At 33.6% G+C, this 21,722-nt stretch overlaps 1 protein-coding gene and 1 long non-coding RNA gene across 4 annotated transcripts in view; one reads left to right on the forward strand and one right to left on the reverse strand.

Moving 5' to 3' along the window:
* Nucleotides 1–21,722, reverse strand: part of LOC106171728 (uncharacterized) — a 52,463-nt gene that overhangs the window by 10,874 nt on the left and 19,867 nt on the right. The gene's annotated exons all lie outside the window — the stretch shown is intronic.
* On the forward strand, nt 11,037–15,101 carry LOC106154906 (uncharacterized). Of its 2 annotated transcripts, XM_013529460.2 has the most exons (4): nt 11,037–11,074; nt 11,489–11,575; nt 13,230–13,316; nt 14,081–15,101. In XM_013529460.2, exons 1-4 carry the CDS (start codon nt 11,057–11,059, stop codon nt 14,216–14,218), a joined length of 330 nt encoding a protein of 109 aa, XP_013384914.2. In that variant the 5' UTR covers nt 11,037–11,056; the 3' UTR covers nt 14,219–15,101. The 2 variants fall into 2 exon arrangements, with proteins under 2 accessions (XP_013384914.2, XP_086871107.1); XM_087014981.1 differs by lacking the exon at nt 13,230–13,316.

Consider the following 21,722-nt stretch of genomic DNA (forward strand, 5'->3'; position numbering starts at 1 on the left):
ACTAGGATGAGAGACATTGCAATACTAAGGAAAAAACCTGTGGTACTCACTGTTGTTAGATGTCCTGGAAAAGATCACCATATATTTTTTCAAGCTGCACTTGACAGTTTTTTAACAGAATCTATCACATGAACCTAGACTTGTGGTTGGATTAACCTAACACTGAAGAAATGCTAATACTTGGGTTTCCTTGTAAAGAATTGGTGCTTGAAGATGGAACTGAGTTATTATTTAAGTGTAAATTTATTTATTTATTTGTTAACTGGTGTATTAATTTGTTACTTGATGTATCTCTTTGTTATTTTACATATTAAATTAATAAAATAAAACAGAATTAATAAACAAGGCAGCAAAGCTGTCAAATGTACAGACAAAAAACAGAAAATAAAGATGCAAAAAAAGGTCATTTTGTCAATTTTGATGCAATAATAAATAATGCTTATAATAGCACTGTCAGTTAACACTGAATTTTAATCATGCACAACAGGTAACATGGTCAATAACAGGAGCAGACCCTGAGATATTTTCTGACAGTATTCCAAAGTATCTATGTTGATCCATCCTCCATTTTGATGCTCTTCCAACAGAAAAAAATAGATACCAGTCAATATAAACTTAATAACCTGTCTTCCAGAAGACCCAGAAGATGATCTCAATCCACCCCTTCAATAAGATTAGTTTCAGGACCATGAGAAACCAAAGTCACATGATGAAAGTCTCAATATTTGAAAAATGATGACAGTGCATAAAATAATATTATATAATGTTTAAAGACATAAAAAACAATACAATTGCTTATGTGGAAATACAGAAAATGTGCAGAGCCTCGAGCGGATGACAGTTAAAAGTCACAAATGCAAGTGTTTGAGAAAAAATTGTAAAGGAAAACAAAACAAAACTAGAAAACCACCGAGAGTGCAGAACTCTGCCAAGGCAGCAATTGTTGATTATTATTGATTATTGATTGATTATTGAGCCAGACCACCACTAAAAACTAACCATTGTCCTCTTTGGCCCAATTCTGACAGTTCCTGAAAATTTCAGCAAAATCGGTCCATAAATTTTTTGAGTTACGTTGATGACAGACAAACAGGGGTGAAAATATAACCTCCTTAGCAGAGGATGAGGTAAATATAATTTCAATGAAGCTGCTATTCAAACTTTTAATCTTTGCTTATATATATATATATATATATATATATATATATATATATATATATATATATATAATAACCTGCATAATTATCACTGCTTCCTTATTATAAATCTAGCAGAGAGCTTAACTTTTGGGAGTTTACAAGGAAATATCAACAAGTGTGCTTTATGTAATCTCCTTTAATGGCCTATCAATTAGGCAAATTACTATATAACTCAAAAATTAGATAAGTGATACCCAAGGGATATTAACAGACTGACCCTCTCAAAGGTCTTTCAGGCCCATAAGTCACATCTTAAGAAAAGCACAAAACAATGCACAAAATAGGAGACTACCAATTCTGATGCAATAATACCTTATGTTTTACTGCATAGTCAACATCAAATTTTAATTATGCACAACAGGTAACAACGACGAAAGTAAAAGCATAAGGCTTCAGGCCCATCAGAGTTCAAGTTTATACTTAGAAATTGCCAGAATAAGAAAAATGAAAATTTCACACAAAATTGCATAAATTCAATAATAAATGATAACCCAATTGACCTGGCTTTCTCATTTGAACTGCATGCCAATCCTAAAAATCATACTTGTAAGTTAAAAATAATAATAAGTAACACAGTTTTCTTTTCATAATGTTTGCAGTAGCAATGCAAAAATATTGTTGTCAATTTTGATGTAACATTACATAATAAATTATAGAATAATTATCACCAATTTTTGATTATTGACAATAAATAGCATGGACATGTAGAAAATTTGATTACCATTCGGCTTCATGTCCATGGGAGCTCCGAGTCCCACAATGAATATGCCAAAAAGATAATGGATATTTCACTCAAATGTATAACTTCCAGAAAAAGACGCCAATTAGACTGCTCTTCCAACTCATTTCTGCATTTTAGTCCTGTGTTTCTTTTTTAAAGGTTTGACAGTCATAACACGGTTTTCCCATAATGGTCATGATGGCAGCAGCACCAAAAATAGGGGTTTCTTCAAATTTTGATGCAATATTACATAATGTTTAACAGCATAATGACAATCAATTTTGAATAATGGAATATTAATCACATGAACATTCAGAAAACGTGACTAGCAAAGGTCTGCAGGCTCATGGAACTTCAAAGTCACACCTTGAAAATGCCAATATGTGAAAAATTAAATTTTCACAAAAAGCTGTTTAACTGCCAGAAAAAATTACCAAACAGACTGCATTGCCTACTGAAGCTGTATTTCAGCCCTATGTTTCTTTCCTGTAAGTTTGAAAACAGTAAGTGACATGGTTTTTTTAAATGGTCATCATGGGAGCAGTGCCCAAAATAGGGGTTTCTTCAAGTTTTGATGCAATATTACATAATGTTTAAAACAGCATAATGGCCATCAATTTTTGATCATTAAATATAAGTATCATAGATATTCAGAAAATGTGACTAGCAAAGGTCTGCAGGCTCATGGAACTTCAAAGTCACATCTTAACAAGGCAGCAAAGCTGTCAAATGTACAGACAAAAAGCAGGAAATAACAAAATAGGCTACTGTCAATTCTGATGCAAAAGTACAGTATGTTAAACTGCAAACTCAACATCAAATTTTAATTATGCTCAACAGGTAATACCAATGTAAGTAAAATGTGTAACAAACATAAGGCTTCAGGCCCATGGGAGTTCAAGTTCACCCTTTGAAAATGTAAAACTTCCAGAAAAAGAAGTCAATTAGACTGCTTTTCCAACTCAGGCTGCATTTTAGTCCTGTATTTCTTTTTTGAAAGTTTGGCAATCATAAGTAACATGGTTTTCCCATAATGGTCATCATGGCAGCAGCACCCAAAATTGTGTTTTCTTCTATTCTGATGCAATATTACATAATGGTTACCAGCAATCAATTTTTAATAATAAAATATACGTATCATGGATTTTCAGAAAATGTGACAAGCATGGGTCTTCAAGCCTGTGGAACTTCAAAGTCACACCTTGAAAATGCCAATATGTGAAAAATTAAATTTTCACAAAAAAACTGTTAAACTGGCAGATTGCATTGCCTACTGAAGCTATATTTTAGTCCCATGTTTCTTTCCTGTAAGTTTGAGAACAGTAAATGACATGGTTTTTCTTAAATGGTCATCATGGGAGCAGTGCCCAAAATAGGGGTTTATTCAAATTTTGATGCAATATTACATAATGTTTAACAGCATAATGACCATCAATTTTTATTAATAAAATATTAGTATCATGGATATTCAGAAAATGTGACTAGCAAAGGTCTTCAGGCCCATGGAACTTCAAAGTCACAACTTGAAAATGCCAAAATGTAAACAAGACAGCACTGTTCTGAAATGTTTTTTTTTTCTCCATTTTTAACAATTTTTAACATAAAACAAAATTAACAGTTTACTGTCATTTTTATATGATCAACTAAGAAAATTGATGAGATGGGAAAAATATCAATAGAGCAGTGTTAAATGTCCAATTTCTTCCATTCTGAGATTCTGAACATAGTGAATGATTGAATCTGACAAACTGCAATGATATGAGTTTATTTCCATTTTTGAAACTTTATTACACAATACGAGATAACAAGTTTACCACCATTTTTACAAAATCAACTAACAATGTTGTAAAGATGCAGGAAATGTCAAACAAAAACTTTTACGTATCTTATTAGTTTAATAATGAGACTGTTAACATGCCTAAGAATTGAATCTGAGGAAATGTGAAAAATATGCTGAAAAGTGAAAAAACAGCATAACTTCTACAATAATGGCCCGATCATGCCGATTTTCGAACTTGACCTGCGTTTTATGAATATTCATCAGCTCTGTAAATATAAAGCCAAAAAATAAAACTGCCCTCCACTTATCGTGTTTACAAGGAAAGTGCACGGCGCCGGCGACGGCATCGCCATCGGCATCGGCGACGACAGACGCAGGTAATGGCAATATGTACAGACACATCTGTGTCTGTACATAAAAATGCCAAAATGTAAACAAGACAGCACTGTTCTGAAATGGGTTTATTTCCATTTTTAACATTTTTTTAACATAAAACAAAATAAATAGTTTGTTGCCATTTTTATATGACCAACTAAGAATATTGATGAGATGGGAAAAATATCAATAGAACAGTGTTTAATGTCCAATTTCCTCCATTCTGAGATTCTGAACATAGTGGATGATTGAATCAGACAAACTGCAATGATATGAGTTTATTTCCATTTTTGACACTTTATTACACAATACATGATAACAAGTTTACCATCATTTTTACATAATCAATTAACAATGTTATGAAAGATGCAGGAAATATCAAACAAACACTTTTACGTATCTTATTAGTTAAATAATGAGACTGTTAACATGCCTAAGAATTGAATCTGAGGAAATGTGAAAAAACAGCATAACTTCTAAAATAAAGGCCTGATTATGCTGATTTTCGAACTTGACCTGCGTATTATGAATATCCATCAGTTCTGTTAGTTTCAAGCCAAAAGGTAAAACGGTATTCCACTTATCGTGTTATCGGTGTTGCATATATGCTGAAAAAAGTGAAAAACAGCGTAACTTCTGTAAAAATGACCCGATCATGCTGATTTTCGAACTTGACCTGCGGATTATGAATATTCATCAGTTTTGTAAGTTTCAAGCCAAAAAGTAAAATGGTTTTCCACTTATCGTGTTATCGGTGCTGCATATATGCTGAAAAAAGTGAAAAAACAGCATAACTTCCCTAAAAATGGCCCGATCATGCTGATTTTCGAACTTGACCTGCGTATTATAAATATTCATCAGTTCTGTAAGTTTCAAGCCCAAAGCAAAAATGGTTTTTCACTTATCGTGTTATCGGTAAAAGTGCACGACGGCGAAGACGGCAGCGACGACAGACGCAGATGATGGCTATGTGTACAGACACATCTGTGTCTGTACATAAAAATAAAGCTCTATAAGTAAGCTAGTGTCTTTAGTCTTTGAGCTGATGCCCAAATCTTATCTGGCTGCACTTCCATTAAGCAAAGTTTTTATGGTTGATTTTTATATCGCTGATGACAGCAATTAAAAGAAAAATGACTTTCGTAAAGATATATTAAAATTTATATCCAAAGAGAACAATACTCTGCTAAAAATCAAGAGTTTTTTTCTTAATTGAATATAGGATAATGTACCTATCTTCTACAATCATAAACTAGGATGAGAGACATTGCAATACTAAAGAAAAAACCTGTGGTACTCACTGTTGTTAGATGTCCTGGAAAAGATCACCATATATTTTTTCAAGCTGCACTTGACAGTTTTTTAACAGAATCTATCACATGAACCTAGACTTGTGGTTGGATTAACCTAACACTGAAGAAATGCTAATACTTGGGTTTCCTTGTAAAGAATTGGTGCTTGAAGATGGAACTGAGTTATTATTTAAGTGTAAATTTATTTATTTATTTGTTAACTAGTGTATTCGAATTGGTGCTTGAAGATGGAACTGAGTTATTATTTAAGTGTAAATTTATTTATTTATTTGTTAACTAGTGTATTAATTTGTTACTTGATGTATCTCTTTGTTATTTTACATATTAAATTAATAAAATAAAACAGAATTAATAAAAAATAAAGCTCTGTAAGTAAGCTAGTGTCTTTAGTCTATGAGCTGATGCCCAAATCTTATCTGGCTGCACTTCCATTAAGCAAAGTTTTTATGGTTGATTTTTATATCGCTGATGACAGCAATTAAAAGAAAAATGACTTTCGTAAAGATATATTAAAATTTATATCCAAAGAGAACAATACTCTGCTAAAAATCAAGAGTTTTTTTCTTAATTGAATAGTTAACCTAAGCTAGGCTACTACTGTACGTCACAGTGGCTACAAAATTAAAGGCTTTTTTCACGTAACCTCACACATATTACCTTCAAATTATTTTTTAAAAATCCTACATCACTTTTTAATTGCCTTTGCATGCTTTTTATGTACAGACACAGATGTGTCTGTACATATAGCCATCATCTGCGTCTGTCGTCGCCGTCGTCGCCGTCGTGCACTTTTACCGATAACACGATAAGTGGAAAACCATTTTACCTTTTGACTTGAAACTTACAGAACTGATGAATATTCATAATACGCAGGTCAAGTTCGAAAATCAGCATGATCGGGCCACTTTTAGGGAATTTATGCTGTTTTTTCACTTTTTTCAGCATATACGCAGCACCGATAACACAATAAGTGGAAAACCATTTTACTTTTTGACTTGAAACTTACAGAACTGATGAATATTCATAATACGCAGGTCAAGTTCGAAAATCAGCATGATTGGGCCACTTTTAGGGAATTTATGCTGTTTTTTCACTTTTTTCAGCATATTTGCAGCACCGATAACACGATAAGTGGAAAACCATTTTACCTTTTGACTTGAAACTTACAGAACTGATGAATATTCATAATACGCAGGTCAAGTTCGAAAATCAGCATGATTGGGCTATTTTGAGGGAATTTATGCTGTTTTTTCACTATTTTCAATATAAATACAACACTGATAACACAATATAAGAAAAACGGATGGGCCAATTGTAATTATACTCACAGGAGTGGTCAATCTTACTAAAACGCAGGTTGAGTTCGAAAATCAGCATAATCGGGCCATTATTTTAGAAGTTATACTGTTTTTCACATTTCCTCAGCTTCAATTATTAGGCATGTTAGCAGTCTCATTATTTAACTAATAAGATGCCTAAAAGTGTTTGTTTGATATTTCCTGCATCTTTACAACATTGTTAGTTGATTATGTAAAAAACATGGTAAACTTGTTATCATGTATTGTGTAATAAAGTGTCAAAAATGGAAATAAACTCATATCATTGCAGTTTGTCAGATTCAATCATCCACTATGTTCAGAATCTCAGAATGGAGGAAATTGGACATTTAACACTGTTCTATTGATACTTTTCCCATCTCATCAATTTTCTTAGTTGGTCATATAAAATGGCAGTAAAATGTTTATTTTGTTTTATGTTAAAAAAGTGTTTAAAATGGAAATAAACCCATTTCAGAACAGTGCTGTCTTGTTTACATTTTGGCATTTTCAAGGAGTGACTTTGAAGTTCCATGGGCCTGAAGACCTTTGCTAGTCACATTTTCTGAATATCTGTGAAACAAATATTTTATAATTAAAAATTGATGGTCATTAAGCTGTTAAACATTATGTAATATTGCATCAAAATTTGAAGAAACCCCTATTTTGGGCACTGCTTCAATAATGACCATTTAAGGAAAATCATGTCACTTACTGTTCTCAAACTTACAGGAAAGAAACATGGGACTAAAATACAGCTTCAGTAGGCAATGCAGTCTGTTTGGTTTATTTATTTATTTATTTATTTTTTTTTGGCAGTTAACAGTTTTTTGTGAAAATTTAATTTTTCACATATTGGCATTTTCAAGGTGTGACTTTAAAGTTCCATGATCTTGAAGACTTTTGCTTGTCACATTTTCTGAATGTCCATGTTACTAATATTTTATTAATAACATTTGATTGTCATTATGCTGTTAAACATTATGTAATTTTGCATCAAAATTTGAAGAAACCCCTATTTTGGGCACTGCTCCTATGCTGACCATTTAACCCCATAGAACCCAGTTAATGCTGACCCATAAAGTTCTGCTGTGCCCAATTAATTCTGTGAGCTAGCCTTGAAAAGCCGGGTCACCTCAGTAAATTGGCCATAATTTGTTAGTTTGCTCTTATTACCCATACAAAGTATACATTTTTAAAAAGCCAATATTTTAAGCTAAATGAAAATAGAATTATATTTAAATTCAACATGCAGTACCAAGAGTTATGGCCGGTTAAAAAGTACATTTTCATTTGGTAATGGGTGAAATAAAACAAAGTTGATTTATCTTATGCACATTAATTTTTTTTATTTCTCCAAACATTTGCCTGAAAATTCACAGAGATGATGTCAATTAAAGTAACTTTCAATCCAGGAAATTTCAGCAAGTTACCTCCATTAATTTCCAAGTTATGCTCGTTTTGCTATCAGGTATACATGAGCCAGCTTTTCAGCTCACCTGAACTTCGTGGCCAGGGCTGAATAGAAGTCAAATTTTAACACCATCTATGACAAAAAACATCTATAAAACTTATATCATAAATAAAGGAATATCATCGTCACTGTCTATATCACTGTCACTCAAAAACACCTTATCAGTGTCGTAGTTTTCAATCATTTCAATACAAGTATCCATTCGCAGGCCCCTTCCGTAGTGAGAAGTCGCCATTTTGATTTTACTTTCTCCAGCTAAGTCTAGAAAATCGCCGATTTCTCGCTCATATATATTTCTATCGTCCTTTATATCATAAATAAATGAATATCATCGTCACTGACTATGTCAATGTCACACAAAAACTTCTCATAAAAGTCCGGGTTTTTAATCATTTCAATAACAGTATCCCTTCGCAGATCCCTACCGTAGCGAGGAGCCGCCATCTTGATTTTACTTTCTCCAACTACGTCTTGAAAATCGCCGTTTTCTCGCTCATACATATTTCTATCGCCTTTAAAAATGGTGGCAATGAGAGACAAGAAACATACCTGGATGTTAAACTATATATCATTTCATGACTCACGATACAAAAGAGTACAGAAGCCGGTCTTTCCCAGATACGCACATATGCGGTTCTGGGCGTTTGGGGTAAGCGATAATTGAACCGCACATATGCGGTGACGGGCTTTATGGGGTTAAGGGAAATCATGTCACTTACTGTTCTCAAACTTACAGGAAAGAAACATGGGTCTAACATACAGCTTCAATAGGCAACGCAGTCTGTTTGGTAAATTTTTCTGGCAATTTAACAGTTTTTTGTGAAAATTTAATTTTTCACTTATTTGCATCTTTATTTTCTGTTCTTTGTCTGTACATTTGACAGCTTTGCTGCCTTGTTTAAAGATTGTTTTGGAAGTTGATAGTTAGCCTATTACTACCTGAATAATCATAATAGGGTCCATTGCACAGATATTTGGATCAATCTCCCTGGGGAGTCTCACTAAATTGCTATCAACTTGACCAGCTTAAATGTCTGTCACGCCTAGTAAAGCTGTTAGGGGTAATTATCTTTACCCCATAGCTGATTCAGTAAGTGTGACAGACATTTAAAGGTACATACGAACCGAGCAGTGGAATCCCAGTAACACATGTAAACCACTTCTACTAGTTTCTTATACTACTCAAATAAATTGGACATGCCAAGGGATAGACTGAACAGATCACTCGATCAGCCATAAAAGAGCTTTAGACTGCTCCTTTCTTTAAATTTCTGATCAGAAATTTAACCTACTTTTGTGACCTACTTTTCTTCCCCATTGACATACAGCATAGAATGCTGGCAGAAAAATCCGTTTAAACATCATTTTCGGGTAAAATTAAACACTGCCTTTTGGTAATTCTCTTAGTTATACTACTAGAAACTATATGCTTGCATTTGGTCGTTTTTTGTGACAAAAAATTGGCTTTGTATGCATCTTTAAGCCGGTTAGTTTACAGCAATTTAGTGAGACTCCCTAAGGTTGGATCAATCCAGATGGATCCATCTAGGCATGGGAATCCAGTCTTAGTGAAAAAAAAATACAGCAAATGCTGCACTAAGCTTTGTATAAGTGGGGTACTTTGTAGCTAGAGAATCTGTTCAAGTTTTGGATAAATTTCAGTTTAATAATGCTCAGAAGTTTAAGCTTCAATCCTGTTGGAAAAATTGTCTTCAATATTTGTAAAAGATAAATGATATCCTAATAATGTGTCAATCTATGCAGAGCGTACTGTATCACATTGCCACTAAAATAAATAAGCAAATTAACAAATAAATTAATTACGTAAATATGGAGAGAAAAACAAATAAATAAAGACAACAGACAAACACACATGCAAAGTCATTTTCTTCTTTCAGCTTCAGAAGTGACCACCATTGGAAGCAATTACTGTCATACATATTAATTCAAAACTGTTTAAGGTGACATTTATGCATTAAGTGCTCTAAGGCAGTAGTAATCTTCACCTTCTCTACTTTTAGTACAAAATAGTTAAATCTTTTCCAATCTCATTAATGTCATGCTGACCCCCCCCCTCCCCCCCTTACTCACTCTTTCATAGTCCAAAATCTCTCAATGTTCAGAAATTGCATTTACAGACAAGGCTACATGCAAGTTTGGCTGACACCATGTATCAGGTAGATTGTAAATATTCTTATCAAACCTTGAGAGACACATAATATACTTAATATACACATAGAAAACACAGGAAATAACTGTTTCAGTTATCTTAGCTGTGACCCTTGTAGAGGTTACTGTTAATGAATGCTTTGATACTTGGTCCAAAGGAACTTCTCTCTCCTTCCCTTCAAGATCTTCCAAACAATTTATCTATACCCGTATACATATAAAATCTTTTTCAGTTAATGTCAGTGTGTGCCTTCTTCCCTCCTTACACCCCCCCCCCCCCACTCCACCTCTATTTAATTACCCCTTTACAGCTTGTAGTAGGCGGGACAAACATTTAAGGCGGATTATCTGACAGTAATCTATTGAGACTCCCCGCGAGGATAGATCGATCTAAAAGCTCTGGGAATACAGCCTAAGTTTGATAAATAACACATACAGTTGTAGTGCTTAAGTGTAACAGTAGATGTCGCGGGACATGTACTACAAGCAAGGCCATGTGCTTTCATTATAAATTTAGTTATACAAAAGTGACTGCTGTGCAAAAATATTATTCATAAACAATAATTATATCATATTACATTAAATAACTATATGTTGAAAAAGGACCAAAAAATCAAGGTGCCAATTGTGTCTTTTCTTTTGCAAAAAGATGCCACTCCATCTTTTCTTTTATACAGGTGTCACTCCATCTGTTGTTATAAAGAAGAAAATGGCGGATGATATGTTTGTAAGTTGATTGACATTAGTAAATGTATTACATTAAATTATCACACATGGCTAATATTTATAAATACATGTATAATCAACAGAGTTTGTGGGTTTATTCTAACCAACTGCGGGCAAAAATTTTGATTTAACTTCGGTACTTTTACGTCATCAACAAACAGTCAACACTGATACATGTACCGCAATGCAGTGGAGTAACCACTGTAGCATGCTCACACTTGGCTACAGACTGATAGTGGCATACTTTTTTCACACTGAAGTGTGTGATCAGTCAATAAATTACTAGTAGTTAAACTCCATCCTGACCTCAGTTACCATAACAGTACACAAATGTTTTGAGTATAAATTGATTTTAAACAAATAGTGATCTGACCAAAAATAACTGACACACTTCAACTTTTTTTTTTTTTTACAGTTTGAGAGTTTGTTGCAGCATAAAGTTCCACAGCAAGAGGAATCTTTACCGCAGATCAAGTATTGTGGATTTCAAGAAAACAATTTGGTAAGAACTGCTACTTTAAAATAAATACGATACTGTACTAATAAGGTAGATGGATCGATCTAGGCATGGGAATCAAGTCTTAGTGAAAAAAAAATACAGCAAATGCTGCACTAAGCTTTGTATAAGTGGGGTACTTTGTAGCAAGAGAATCTGTTCAAGTTTTGGATAAAATTCAGTTTGATAATGCTCAGAAGTTAAAACTTCAATCCTGTTGGAAAAATTGCCTACAATTTTTGTAAAAGATAAATGATAACCTGAGTAATAATGTGTCAATCTATGTACAGCATACTGTACCACATTGCCACTAAATTAAATAAGTAAATTAATAAATAAATTAATTACGTAAATATAGAAAGAAAAACAGAAATAAATAGAGAACAGGCAGACACACATACAATGTCATTTTGTTCTTTCAGCCTCAGAACAGTGACCACCATTGGAAGCAATTACTTTAACTATCTTAACTTAATTCTACTAAATTAGTTTTGGTCATTTTAATCATTCGTCAAAATCTAACAATCAATAAACGATTCAAAAGTCAGTCACCGCAACTCAACAATCAGTCACCGCAACTCAACAATCAGTTATTGCAAATCAACAATCAGTTACTGCAAATCACAAATCAGTCGAGGACTTAACACCAGATGACGCGCGCACCTTCAGCGATCTGAAACGTTCTTGACCTTTTCCATGTTTTCAATTCCGCATATTATGCAGTACACGAACAATATGTGGTACCTCTATATGAAACAAGACAACTTTTGTGTTTTTAATCTACAAATACTCAAAACAAAAATAAATAAATCAATTAAGTTTATAAATAGGCCGGGAACAAGAACTTATTATAAAGTATATTTTATATTAACTGTTTTTGAAGATGATCATTAGCCCGCCTCACACAGAACGATTTTTCGTCGGCCGACACACTTACAACAAAATATCGGCCTGTCTGCGCTGCTCCACGTCAACTTTTCAACTAGTTGGGAGAGAATCAAACATGTTTGATTTTTAAACGTCGTACCGGAGTGTGTGCGCTTTCCTACGACAATTTGTTGCGCTGATCACTATCTTCAGCCAATGGTTGTGCCATCTGATATCACGTGACTCAGGTCAGAATTCAATTCAATTCAGTATGATGGAAGGCCCTATAATTTTCTATTAGTATTAGTTATTTTTTTAATTTTCGCGCATGCGCAGTTATTTGAAGCCTGTGCTATGGAAAAGGTCAAGGACGTTCAGATCGCTGAAGGTGCGCGTGCGCCATCTGGTGTTAAGTCCGCGACAGATTGTTGAATTGCAGTAACTGATTGTTGAGTTGTGGTGACTGATTGTTGAGTTGCGGTAACTGACTTTTGGATCGTTTTTTGATTGTTAGATTTTGACGAATGATTAAAATGACCGAAACTAATTTAGTTGAATCAAGTTTAGATAGTTAAAGTAGGTTTTGACTGTTAAATAGTGCCGATAGATTGTTGAATTGACGTGTGCATTTTTTGCGTGAATGGCATTCCATATATATGCTCAGTCACTAAATTGGTAGTAGTTAAACTCAATTACCATAAATTACAGTACATAAATGATTTGAGTATAAATGATTCTAAACAGACAGTGTTCTGACCAGAAATAAATGACACACATCAATTGTTTTTTACAGTTTGAAATTTTGCTGCAGCGAACAGTTCCTCCACAAGAGGTACCTTTACCACAAATAAAATATTGTGGTTTTGAAGACAATAATCTGGTAAGAACTGGTACTTTAAACTAAATACTAAACTGTACTGATAAGTAAAAGGTACAACTACAAAAAGATAAATATGGGTGTTATACCTTAGAAAAAAATGGGTGTTAAAAAAAATAATTTTCTAGGATATTTCTGCCATTTTCCCCTCAACACCTGATACCAATCTGCAATTTGTACCCTATTCAAAACCACTGAAATAGATTATATAGTATCTATATTTTGCTGTCTGTCCAGGCTTATAACTAGAGGGTTGGGGGGGGGGGGGGCAAGAAACTGTCCTTTTTACTGGGAAAAAGTCCATGTTGGGTAAAAAATGAAGATTTCACAGTAAGAGGTCTACTTTTTCACAAAAGACCTCTTTCTTTGATATTGATGGCTACTGGCCTAGCTATCTCTAACTGAGTCAGATTAAAAACTCTCATGTACATGGACAGTTCATATCATAATTTCAGGCCTGCACCTAGCCAGCAATTTCAAAGGAGGGTTTCTTTTTCCAAAAATGTGGACCTTTTACCATAAAATCTTCATGTACCTAGATCAAATTTTACCCTGAGTGAACCTTTTCCCTGCTAAAAGGGCAGTTATATCGAACCCCCCGGCCCGTAATTTTGGAGCAGGCTTTGAATTGGTCAGTAAGGTTGACATTTTAAGAAATAAATTGAATTATTACTGTTTAATATGCATATTGCCTGCCATAAAATACCAGTATAGTATCTTCTTGAGATTTAATTTTCATCATACACTTGTTTCATTTGGTTTACCAGGCTGGTGTTGTGAGACTTAGTATGGAAGATAACACTACAGTTACAGTTCAACCGCAAGTTACGAAGGGAGACCAAACACCTGAAACATCAGAGGGACCAAGAAGAGAAGCAGATTCACTGCTACATTCAAATGACTGAGTTGTCTCTCTCTTTTGACAGTGACACTTTCATCATGAACTTAAATTAATTACAATACAGGTATGTGCAGTGGGAATGTTAGGTGATCTTTGACTGAAACCACAGGAGTCGGATATTCTCAAATACATGCAGTTTTGACTAAATTTGTGGCATATAGGATAATGTACCTGTCTTCTACAAGCATAAACTAGGATGAGAGACATTGCAATATTGAAGAAAAAACCTGTGATACTCACTGTTGTTAGATGTCCTGGAAAAGATCATATATTTTTTCAAGCTGCACTTGACAGTTCTTTTAACAGAAATTCCACATGTTCTGTTCAGCTGGATTTATTAATTAGTACAGTACTTATACAAACTGTTTTACCTGATAAAACAATAACAACAAAAGAACTCATGACGACAAAGGAGCAAAGTCATGCCATGGGCATCAATGTTTAGCCAAACAGTAAAAGAATTTGCCAAAATGTGGCAAACAGTTGAACCCAGCAGGTATTCTACAACAGCAAAACAGTTCAAAGTGCTCTTAAAACCATGGCAGACTGGACAGTATGGTGAAAAAAAGAATGGGGTCTACATAGTAGCTTCTAAATCCAAATACATGAACCTAGACTTGTAGTTGGATCAACCTAACACTGAAGAAATGCTCCTACTTGGGTTTCTTTGTAAAGAATTGGTGCTTGAAGATGGAACTGAGTTATTATTTAAGTGTTAATTTATTTATTCATTTATCTATTCGTTACCAGGTGTATTAATTTGTTACATGATGTATCTCTTTGTTACTTTACATATTAAATTAATAAAATAAAACAGAATTAATAAACAAGGCAGCAAAGCTGTCAAATGTACAGACAAAAAACAGAAAATAAAGATGCAAAAAAGGTCATTTTGTCAATTTTGATGCAATTATAAATAATGCTTATAATAGCACTGTCAGTCAACACTGAATTTTAATCTTGTACAACAGGTAACATGGTCAATAACAGGAGCGGACCCAGAGATATTTTCTGACAGTATTACAAAGTATCTATGTTGATCCATCCTCCATTTTGATGAACTTCCAACAGAAAAAAATAGATACCAGTCAATATAAACTTAATAACCTGACTGTCTTCCGGAAGACCCAGAAGATGGTCCACCCCTTCAATAAGATTACAGTTTCAGGACCATGAGAGTTCAAATTCACATTATGAAAGTCTCAATATTTGAAAAATGATGACAGTGCATAAAATAATATTACATAATGTTTAAAGACATAAAAAACAATACAACTGCTTATGTGGAAATACAGAAAATGTGCAGAGCCCCAGGCAGATGAGAGTTAAAAGTCACAAGTGCAAGTGTTTGAGAAAAAATTATAAAGGAAAACATAACAAAACTAGAAAAGCACTTTGAGAGTGCAGACCTCTGCCAAGGCAGCAATTGTTGATTATTATTGATAATTGATTGATTATTGTTCCGGACCACCACCAAAAATTAATCATTGTCCTCTTTGGCCCACTTCCGACAGTTCCTGAAAATTTCTGCAAAATCAGTCCATAACTTTTTGTGTTATGTGGATGACAGACAAACGGGGATGAAAATATAACCTCCTTGGCAGAGCCTGAGGTAAATATAATTTCAATGAAGATGCTATTCAAACTTTTAATCTTCCAGTTTGATATAAATATATATATTTAAAACTTATTTGCAATATTAAACAAAATTTACCTGCATAATTATTACTGCTTCCTTATTATTAATCTAGCAGAGTGCTTTACCTTTGGGAGTTTACAGGGAAATATCAACAAGTGTGCTTTATGTAATCTCATTTAATGGCCTATTAAGGCAAATGACTTTATAACTCTGAAATTAATCAAGTGATACCCAAGGGTAATTTACAGACTGACACACTCAAAGGTCTTCAAGCCCATAAGTCACACTTTAAGAAAAGCACAAAACCATAATGCCCAAAATAGGAGACTACCAATCCTGATGCAATAATACATTATGTTTAACTGCACAGTCAACATCAACTTATGCACAACAGGCAACAACGACGAAAGAAAAAGCATAAGGCTTCAGGCCCATCAGAGTTCAAGTTTATACTTAGAAAGTGCCAGAATGAGAAAAATGAAAATTTCACACAAAATGGCATAAATTCAATAATAAATGATAACCCAATTGACCTGGCTTTCTAATTTGAACTGCATACCAATTCTAAAAATCATACTTGTAAGTTAAAAATGATAATAAGTAACACAGTTTTCTTTTCATAATGTTTGCAGTAGCAATGCAAAAATATTGTTGTCAATTTTGATGTAACATTACATAATAAACTATAGAATAATTACACCAATTTTTGATTATTGACAATAAATAGCATGGACATGTAGAAAATTTGATTACCATTCGGCTTCATGTCCATGGGAGCTCCGAGTCCCACAATGAATATGCCAAAAAGATAATGAATATTTCACTCAAATGTATAACTTCCAGAAAAAGAAGCCAATTAGACTGCTTTTCCAACTCATTCTGCATTTTAGTCCTGTGTTTCTTTTTTAAAGGTTTGACAGTCATAACACGGTTTTCCCATAATGGTCATCATGGCAGCAGCACCAAAAATTGTGTTTTCTTCTATTTTGATGCAACATTACATAATGCTTAACAGCATAATGACCATCAATTTTTAATAATAGAATATTAGTAACATGGACATTCAGAAAACGTGACAAGCAAAGGTCTTCAGGATCATGGAACTTCAAAGTCACACCTTGAAAATTCTAATAAGTGAAAAATTAAATTTTCACAAAAAACTGTTTAACTGCCAGAAAAAATTACCAAACAGACTGCATTGCCCTCTGAAGCTGTATTTTAGCCCCATGTTTCTTTCCTGTAAGTTTGAAAACAGTAAGTGACATGGTTTTTCTTAAATGGTCATCATGGGAGCAGTGCCCAAAATAGGGGTTTATTCAAATTTTGATGCAATATTACATAATGTTTAACAGCATAATGACCATCAATTTTTAATAATAGAATATTAGTAACATGAACATCAGAAAACGTGACTATCAAAGGGCTGCAGGCTCATGGAACTTCAAAGTCACACCTTGAAAATGCCAATATGTGAAAAATTAAATTTTCATAAAAAACTGTTTAACTGCCAGAAAAAAATTACCAAACAGCTTGCATTGCCCTCTGAAGTTGTATTTTAGCCCCATGTTTCTTTCCTGTAAGTTTGAAAACAGTGACATGGTTTTTCTTAAATGGTCATCGTGGGAGCAGTGCCCAAAATAGGGGTTTCTTCAAATTTTGATGCAATATTACATAATATTTAACAGCATAATGACCATCAATTTTAATCATAAAATATTAGTATCATGGATATTCAGAAAATGTGACTAGCAAAGGTCTGCAGGCTCATGGAACTTCAAAGTCACATCTTAAAAATGCCAAAATGTAAACAAGACAGCACTGTTCTGAAATGGGTTTATTTCCATTTTTAACATTTTTTAAGCATAAGACAAAATAAACAGTTTGTTGCCATTTTTATATGACCAACTAAGAAAATTGATGAGATGGGAAAAATATCAATAGAACAGTGTTAAATGTCCAATTTCCTCCATTCTGAGATTCTGAAGATAGTAGATGATTGAATCCGACAAACTGCAATGATATGAGTTTATTTCCATTTTTGACACTTTATTACACAATACACGATAACAAGTTTACCATCATTTTCACATAATCAATTAATAATGTTGTAAAGATGCAGGAAATATCAAACAAACACTTTTATGTATCTTATTAGTTAAATAATGAGACTGTTAACATGCCTAAGAATTGAATCTGAGGAAATGTGAAAAAACAGCATAACTTCTAAAATAATTGCCCGATTATGCTGATTTTCATACTCAAGCTATGTTTTAGTAAGATTGACCACTCCTGTGAGTACAATGACAATTGGCCTATCTGTTTTTCTTATATTGTGTTATTAGTGTTGCATATATGCTGAAAAAAATGAAAAAAAAAGCATAACTTCCATGAAAGTGGCTCTATCATGCTGATTTTCGAACTTGACCTGCATATTATAAATACTCATCAGTTCTGTAAGTTTCAAACCAAAAGGTAAAACCATTTTCCACTTATCGTGTTATCGGTGCTGCATTTATGCTGAAAAAAGTGAAAAAACAGCATAAATTCCCTAAAAGTGACCCAATCATGCTGATTTTCGAACTTGACCTGCATATTATAAATATTTATCAGTTCTGTAAGTTTCAAGCCAAAAGGTAAAAAGGTTTTCCACTTATTGTGTTATCGGTGCTGCATATATGCTGAAAAAAATGAAAAAACAGCATAAATTCCCTATAAGTGACCCGATCATGCTGATTTTCGAACTTGACCTGCATATTATAAATATTCATCAGTTCTGTAAGTTTCAAGCCAAAAGGTAAAACGGTTTTCCACTTATTGTGTTATCAGTGCTGCATATATGCTGAAAAAAGTGAAAAAACAGCATAAATTCCCTATAAGTGACCCATTCATGCTGATTTTCGAACTTGACCTACGTATTATGAATATTCATCAGTACTGTAAGTTTCAAGCCAAAAGAAAAAACAGTTTTCCACTTATCGTGTTATCGGTAAAAGTGCACGGCGACGACGGCGACGACAGACGCAGATGATGGCTATATGTACAGACACATCTGTGTCTGTACATAAAAACAGCATAAATTCCCTAAAAATGACCCAATCATGCTGATTTTCGAACTTGACCTGCGTATTATGAATATTCATCAGTTCTGTAAGTTTCAAGCCAAAAGATAAAATGGTTTTCCACTTATCGTGTTATCGGTGTTGCATATATGCTGAAAAAAGTGAAAAAAACAGCATAACTTCCCTAAAAATGACCCGATCATGCTGATTTTCGAACTTGACCTGCGGATTATGAATATTCATTAGTTTTGTAAGTTTCAAGCCAAAAAGTAAAATGGTTTTCCACTTATCGTGTTATCGGTGCTGCATATATGCTGAAAAAAGTGAAAAAAAACAGCATAACTTCCCTAAAAATGACCCGATCATGCTGATTTTCGAACTTGACCTGCGGATTATGAATATTCATTAGTTTTGTAAGTTTCAAGCCAAAAGATAAAATGGTTTTCCACTTATCGTGTTATCGGTGTTGCATATATGCTGAAAAAAGTGAAAAAAAAACAGCATAAATTCCCTAAAAATGACCCGATCATGCTGATTTTCAAACTTGACCTGCATATTATGAATATTCATCAGTTCTGTAAGTTTCAAGCCAAAAGCAAAAATGGTTTTCCACTTATCGTGTTATCGGTAAAAGTGCACGGCGACGGCGTCGACGGCAACGACAGACGCAGATGACGGCTATATGTACAGACACATCTGTGTCTGTACATAAAAACAGCATAAATTCCCTAAAAATGACCCAATCATGCTGATTTTCTAACTTGACCTGCGTATTATGAATATTCATCAGTTCTGTAAGTTTCAAGCCAAAAGATAAAATGGTTTTCCACTTATCGTGTTATCGGTTTTGCATATATGCTGAAAAAAGTGAAACAAGGCAGCAAAGCTGTCAAATGTACAGACCAAAAACAGAAAATAAAGATGCAAAAAAGGTCATTTTGTCAATTTTGATGCAATAATAAATAATGCTTATAATAGCACTGTCAGTCAACACTGAATTTTAATCTTGCACAACAGGTAACATGGTCAATAACAGGAGCGGACCCAGAGATATTTTCTGACAGTATTACAAAGTATCTATGTTGATCCATCCTCCATTTTGATGGTCTTCCAACAGAAAAAAATAGATACCAGTCAATATAAACTTAATAACCTTACTGTCTTCCGGAAGACCCAGAAGATGGTCTCAATCCACCCCTTCAATAAGATTACAGTTTCAGGACCATGAGAGTTCAAATTCACATTATGAAAGTCTCAATATTTGAAAAATGATGACAGTGCATAAAATAATATTACATAATGTTTAAAGACATAAAAAACAATACAACTGCTTATGTAGAAATACAGAAAATGTGCAGAGCCCCAGGCAGATGAGAGTCTGCCTGGGGCTAAAAGTCACAAATGCAAGTGTTTGAGAAAAAATTATAAAGAAAAACAACAAAACTAGAAAAGCACTTTGAGAGTGCAGACCTCTGCCAAGGCAGCAATTGTTGATTATTATTGATAATTGATTGATTATTGATCCGGACCACCACCAAAAATTAATCATTGTCCTCTTTGGCCCACTTCCGACAGTTCCTGAAAATTTCTGCAAAATCAGTCCATAACTTTTTGTGTTATGTGGATGACAGACAAACAGGGGTGAAAATATAACCTCCTTGGCAGAGCTTGAGGTAAATATAATTCCAATGAAGCTGCTATTCAAACTTTTAATCTTCCAGTTTGATATATATATATATATATATATATATATATATATATATATATATTTAAAACTTATTTGCAATATTAAACAAAATTTACCTGCATAATTATCACTGCTTCCTTATTATTAATCTAGCAAAGAGCTTTACCTTTGGGAGTTTACAGGGAAATATCAACAAGTGTGCTTTACGTAATCTCATTTAATGGCCTATAAAGCAAATGACTTTATAACTCTGAAAATAATCTAGTGATACCCAAGGGTAATTTACAGACTGACCCACTCAAAGGTCTTCAGGCCCATAAGTCACACCTTAAGAAAAGCACAAAACCATAATGCCCAAAATAGGAGAATACCAATCCTGATGCAATAATACATTATGTTTAACTGCACAGTCAACATCAACTTATGCACAACAGGTAACACAGACGAAAGTAAAAGCATAAGGCTTCAGGCCCATCAGAGTTCAAGTTTATACTTAGAAAGTGCCAGATTGAGAAAAATGAAAATTTCACAAAAAATGCATAAATACAATAAACATGATAATCCAATAGAGCTGGTTTTCTCATGAGCTGAAGGCCAATCCTAAAAATCGTACTTGTAAGTTTAAAATTATAATAAGTAGCACAGTTTTCTTTTCATAATGTTTGCAGTAGCAGTGCGAAAAGATTGTCAATTTTGATGTGACATTACATAATAAATTAGAGAATAATTATCACCAATTTTTGTTTATTGACTATAAATAGGATGGACATGTAGAAAATATGATTACCATTTGGCTTCATGTCCATGGGAGCTCCGAGTCCCACAATGAATATGCCAACAAAGATAATGAATATAACACTAAAATGTATAACTTCCAGAAAAAGAAGCCAATTAGACTGCTTTTCTAACTCAGGCTGCATTTTAGTCCTGTGTTTCTTTTTTGAAAGTTTGACAGTCATAAGTAACACGGTTTTTCCATAATGGTCATCAAGGCAGCAGCACCAAAAATTGTGTTTTCTTCTATTTTGATGCAACATTACATAATGCTTAACAGCATAATGACCATCGATTTTTAATAATAAAATATAAGTGTCATGGATTTTCACAAAATGTGACTAGCACG

Source organism: Lingula anatina, chromosome 6 (assembly GCF_051362555.1).
Source record: "Lingula anatina isolate TDL-2025a chromosome 6, LinAna3.0, whole genome shotgun sequence".
NCBI classification, from domain to species: Eukaryota; Metazoa; Brachiopoda; class Lingulata; order Lingulida; family Lingulidae; genus Lingula; species Lingula anatina.

Coding starts and splice junctions, on each gene's coding strand:
- LOC106154906 (XM_013529460.2), top strand. Junction 11,576..13,229: donor GATTTCAAGAAAACAATTTG/GTAAGAACTGCT, acceptor TGTTTTTTACAG/TTTGAAATTTTGCTGCAGCG. Junction 13,317..14,080: donor GTTTTGAAGACAATAATCTG/GTAAGAACTGGT, acceptor TTGGTTTACCAG/GCTGGTGTTGTGAGACTTAG.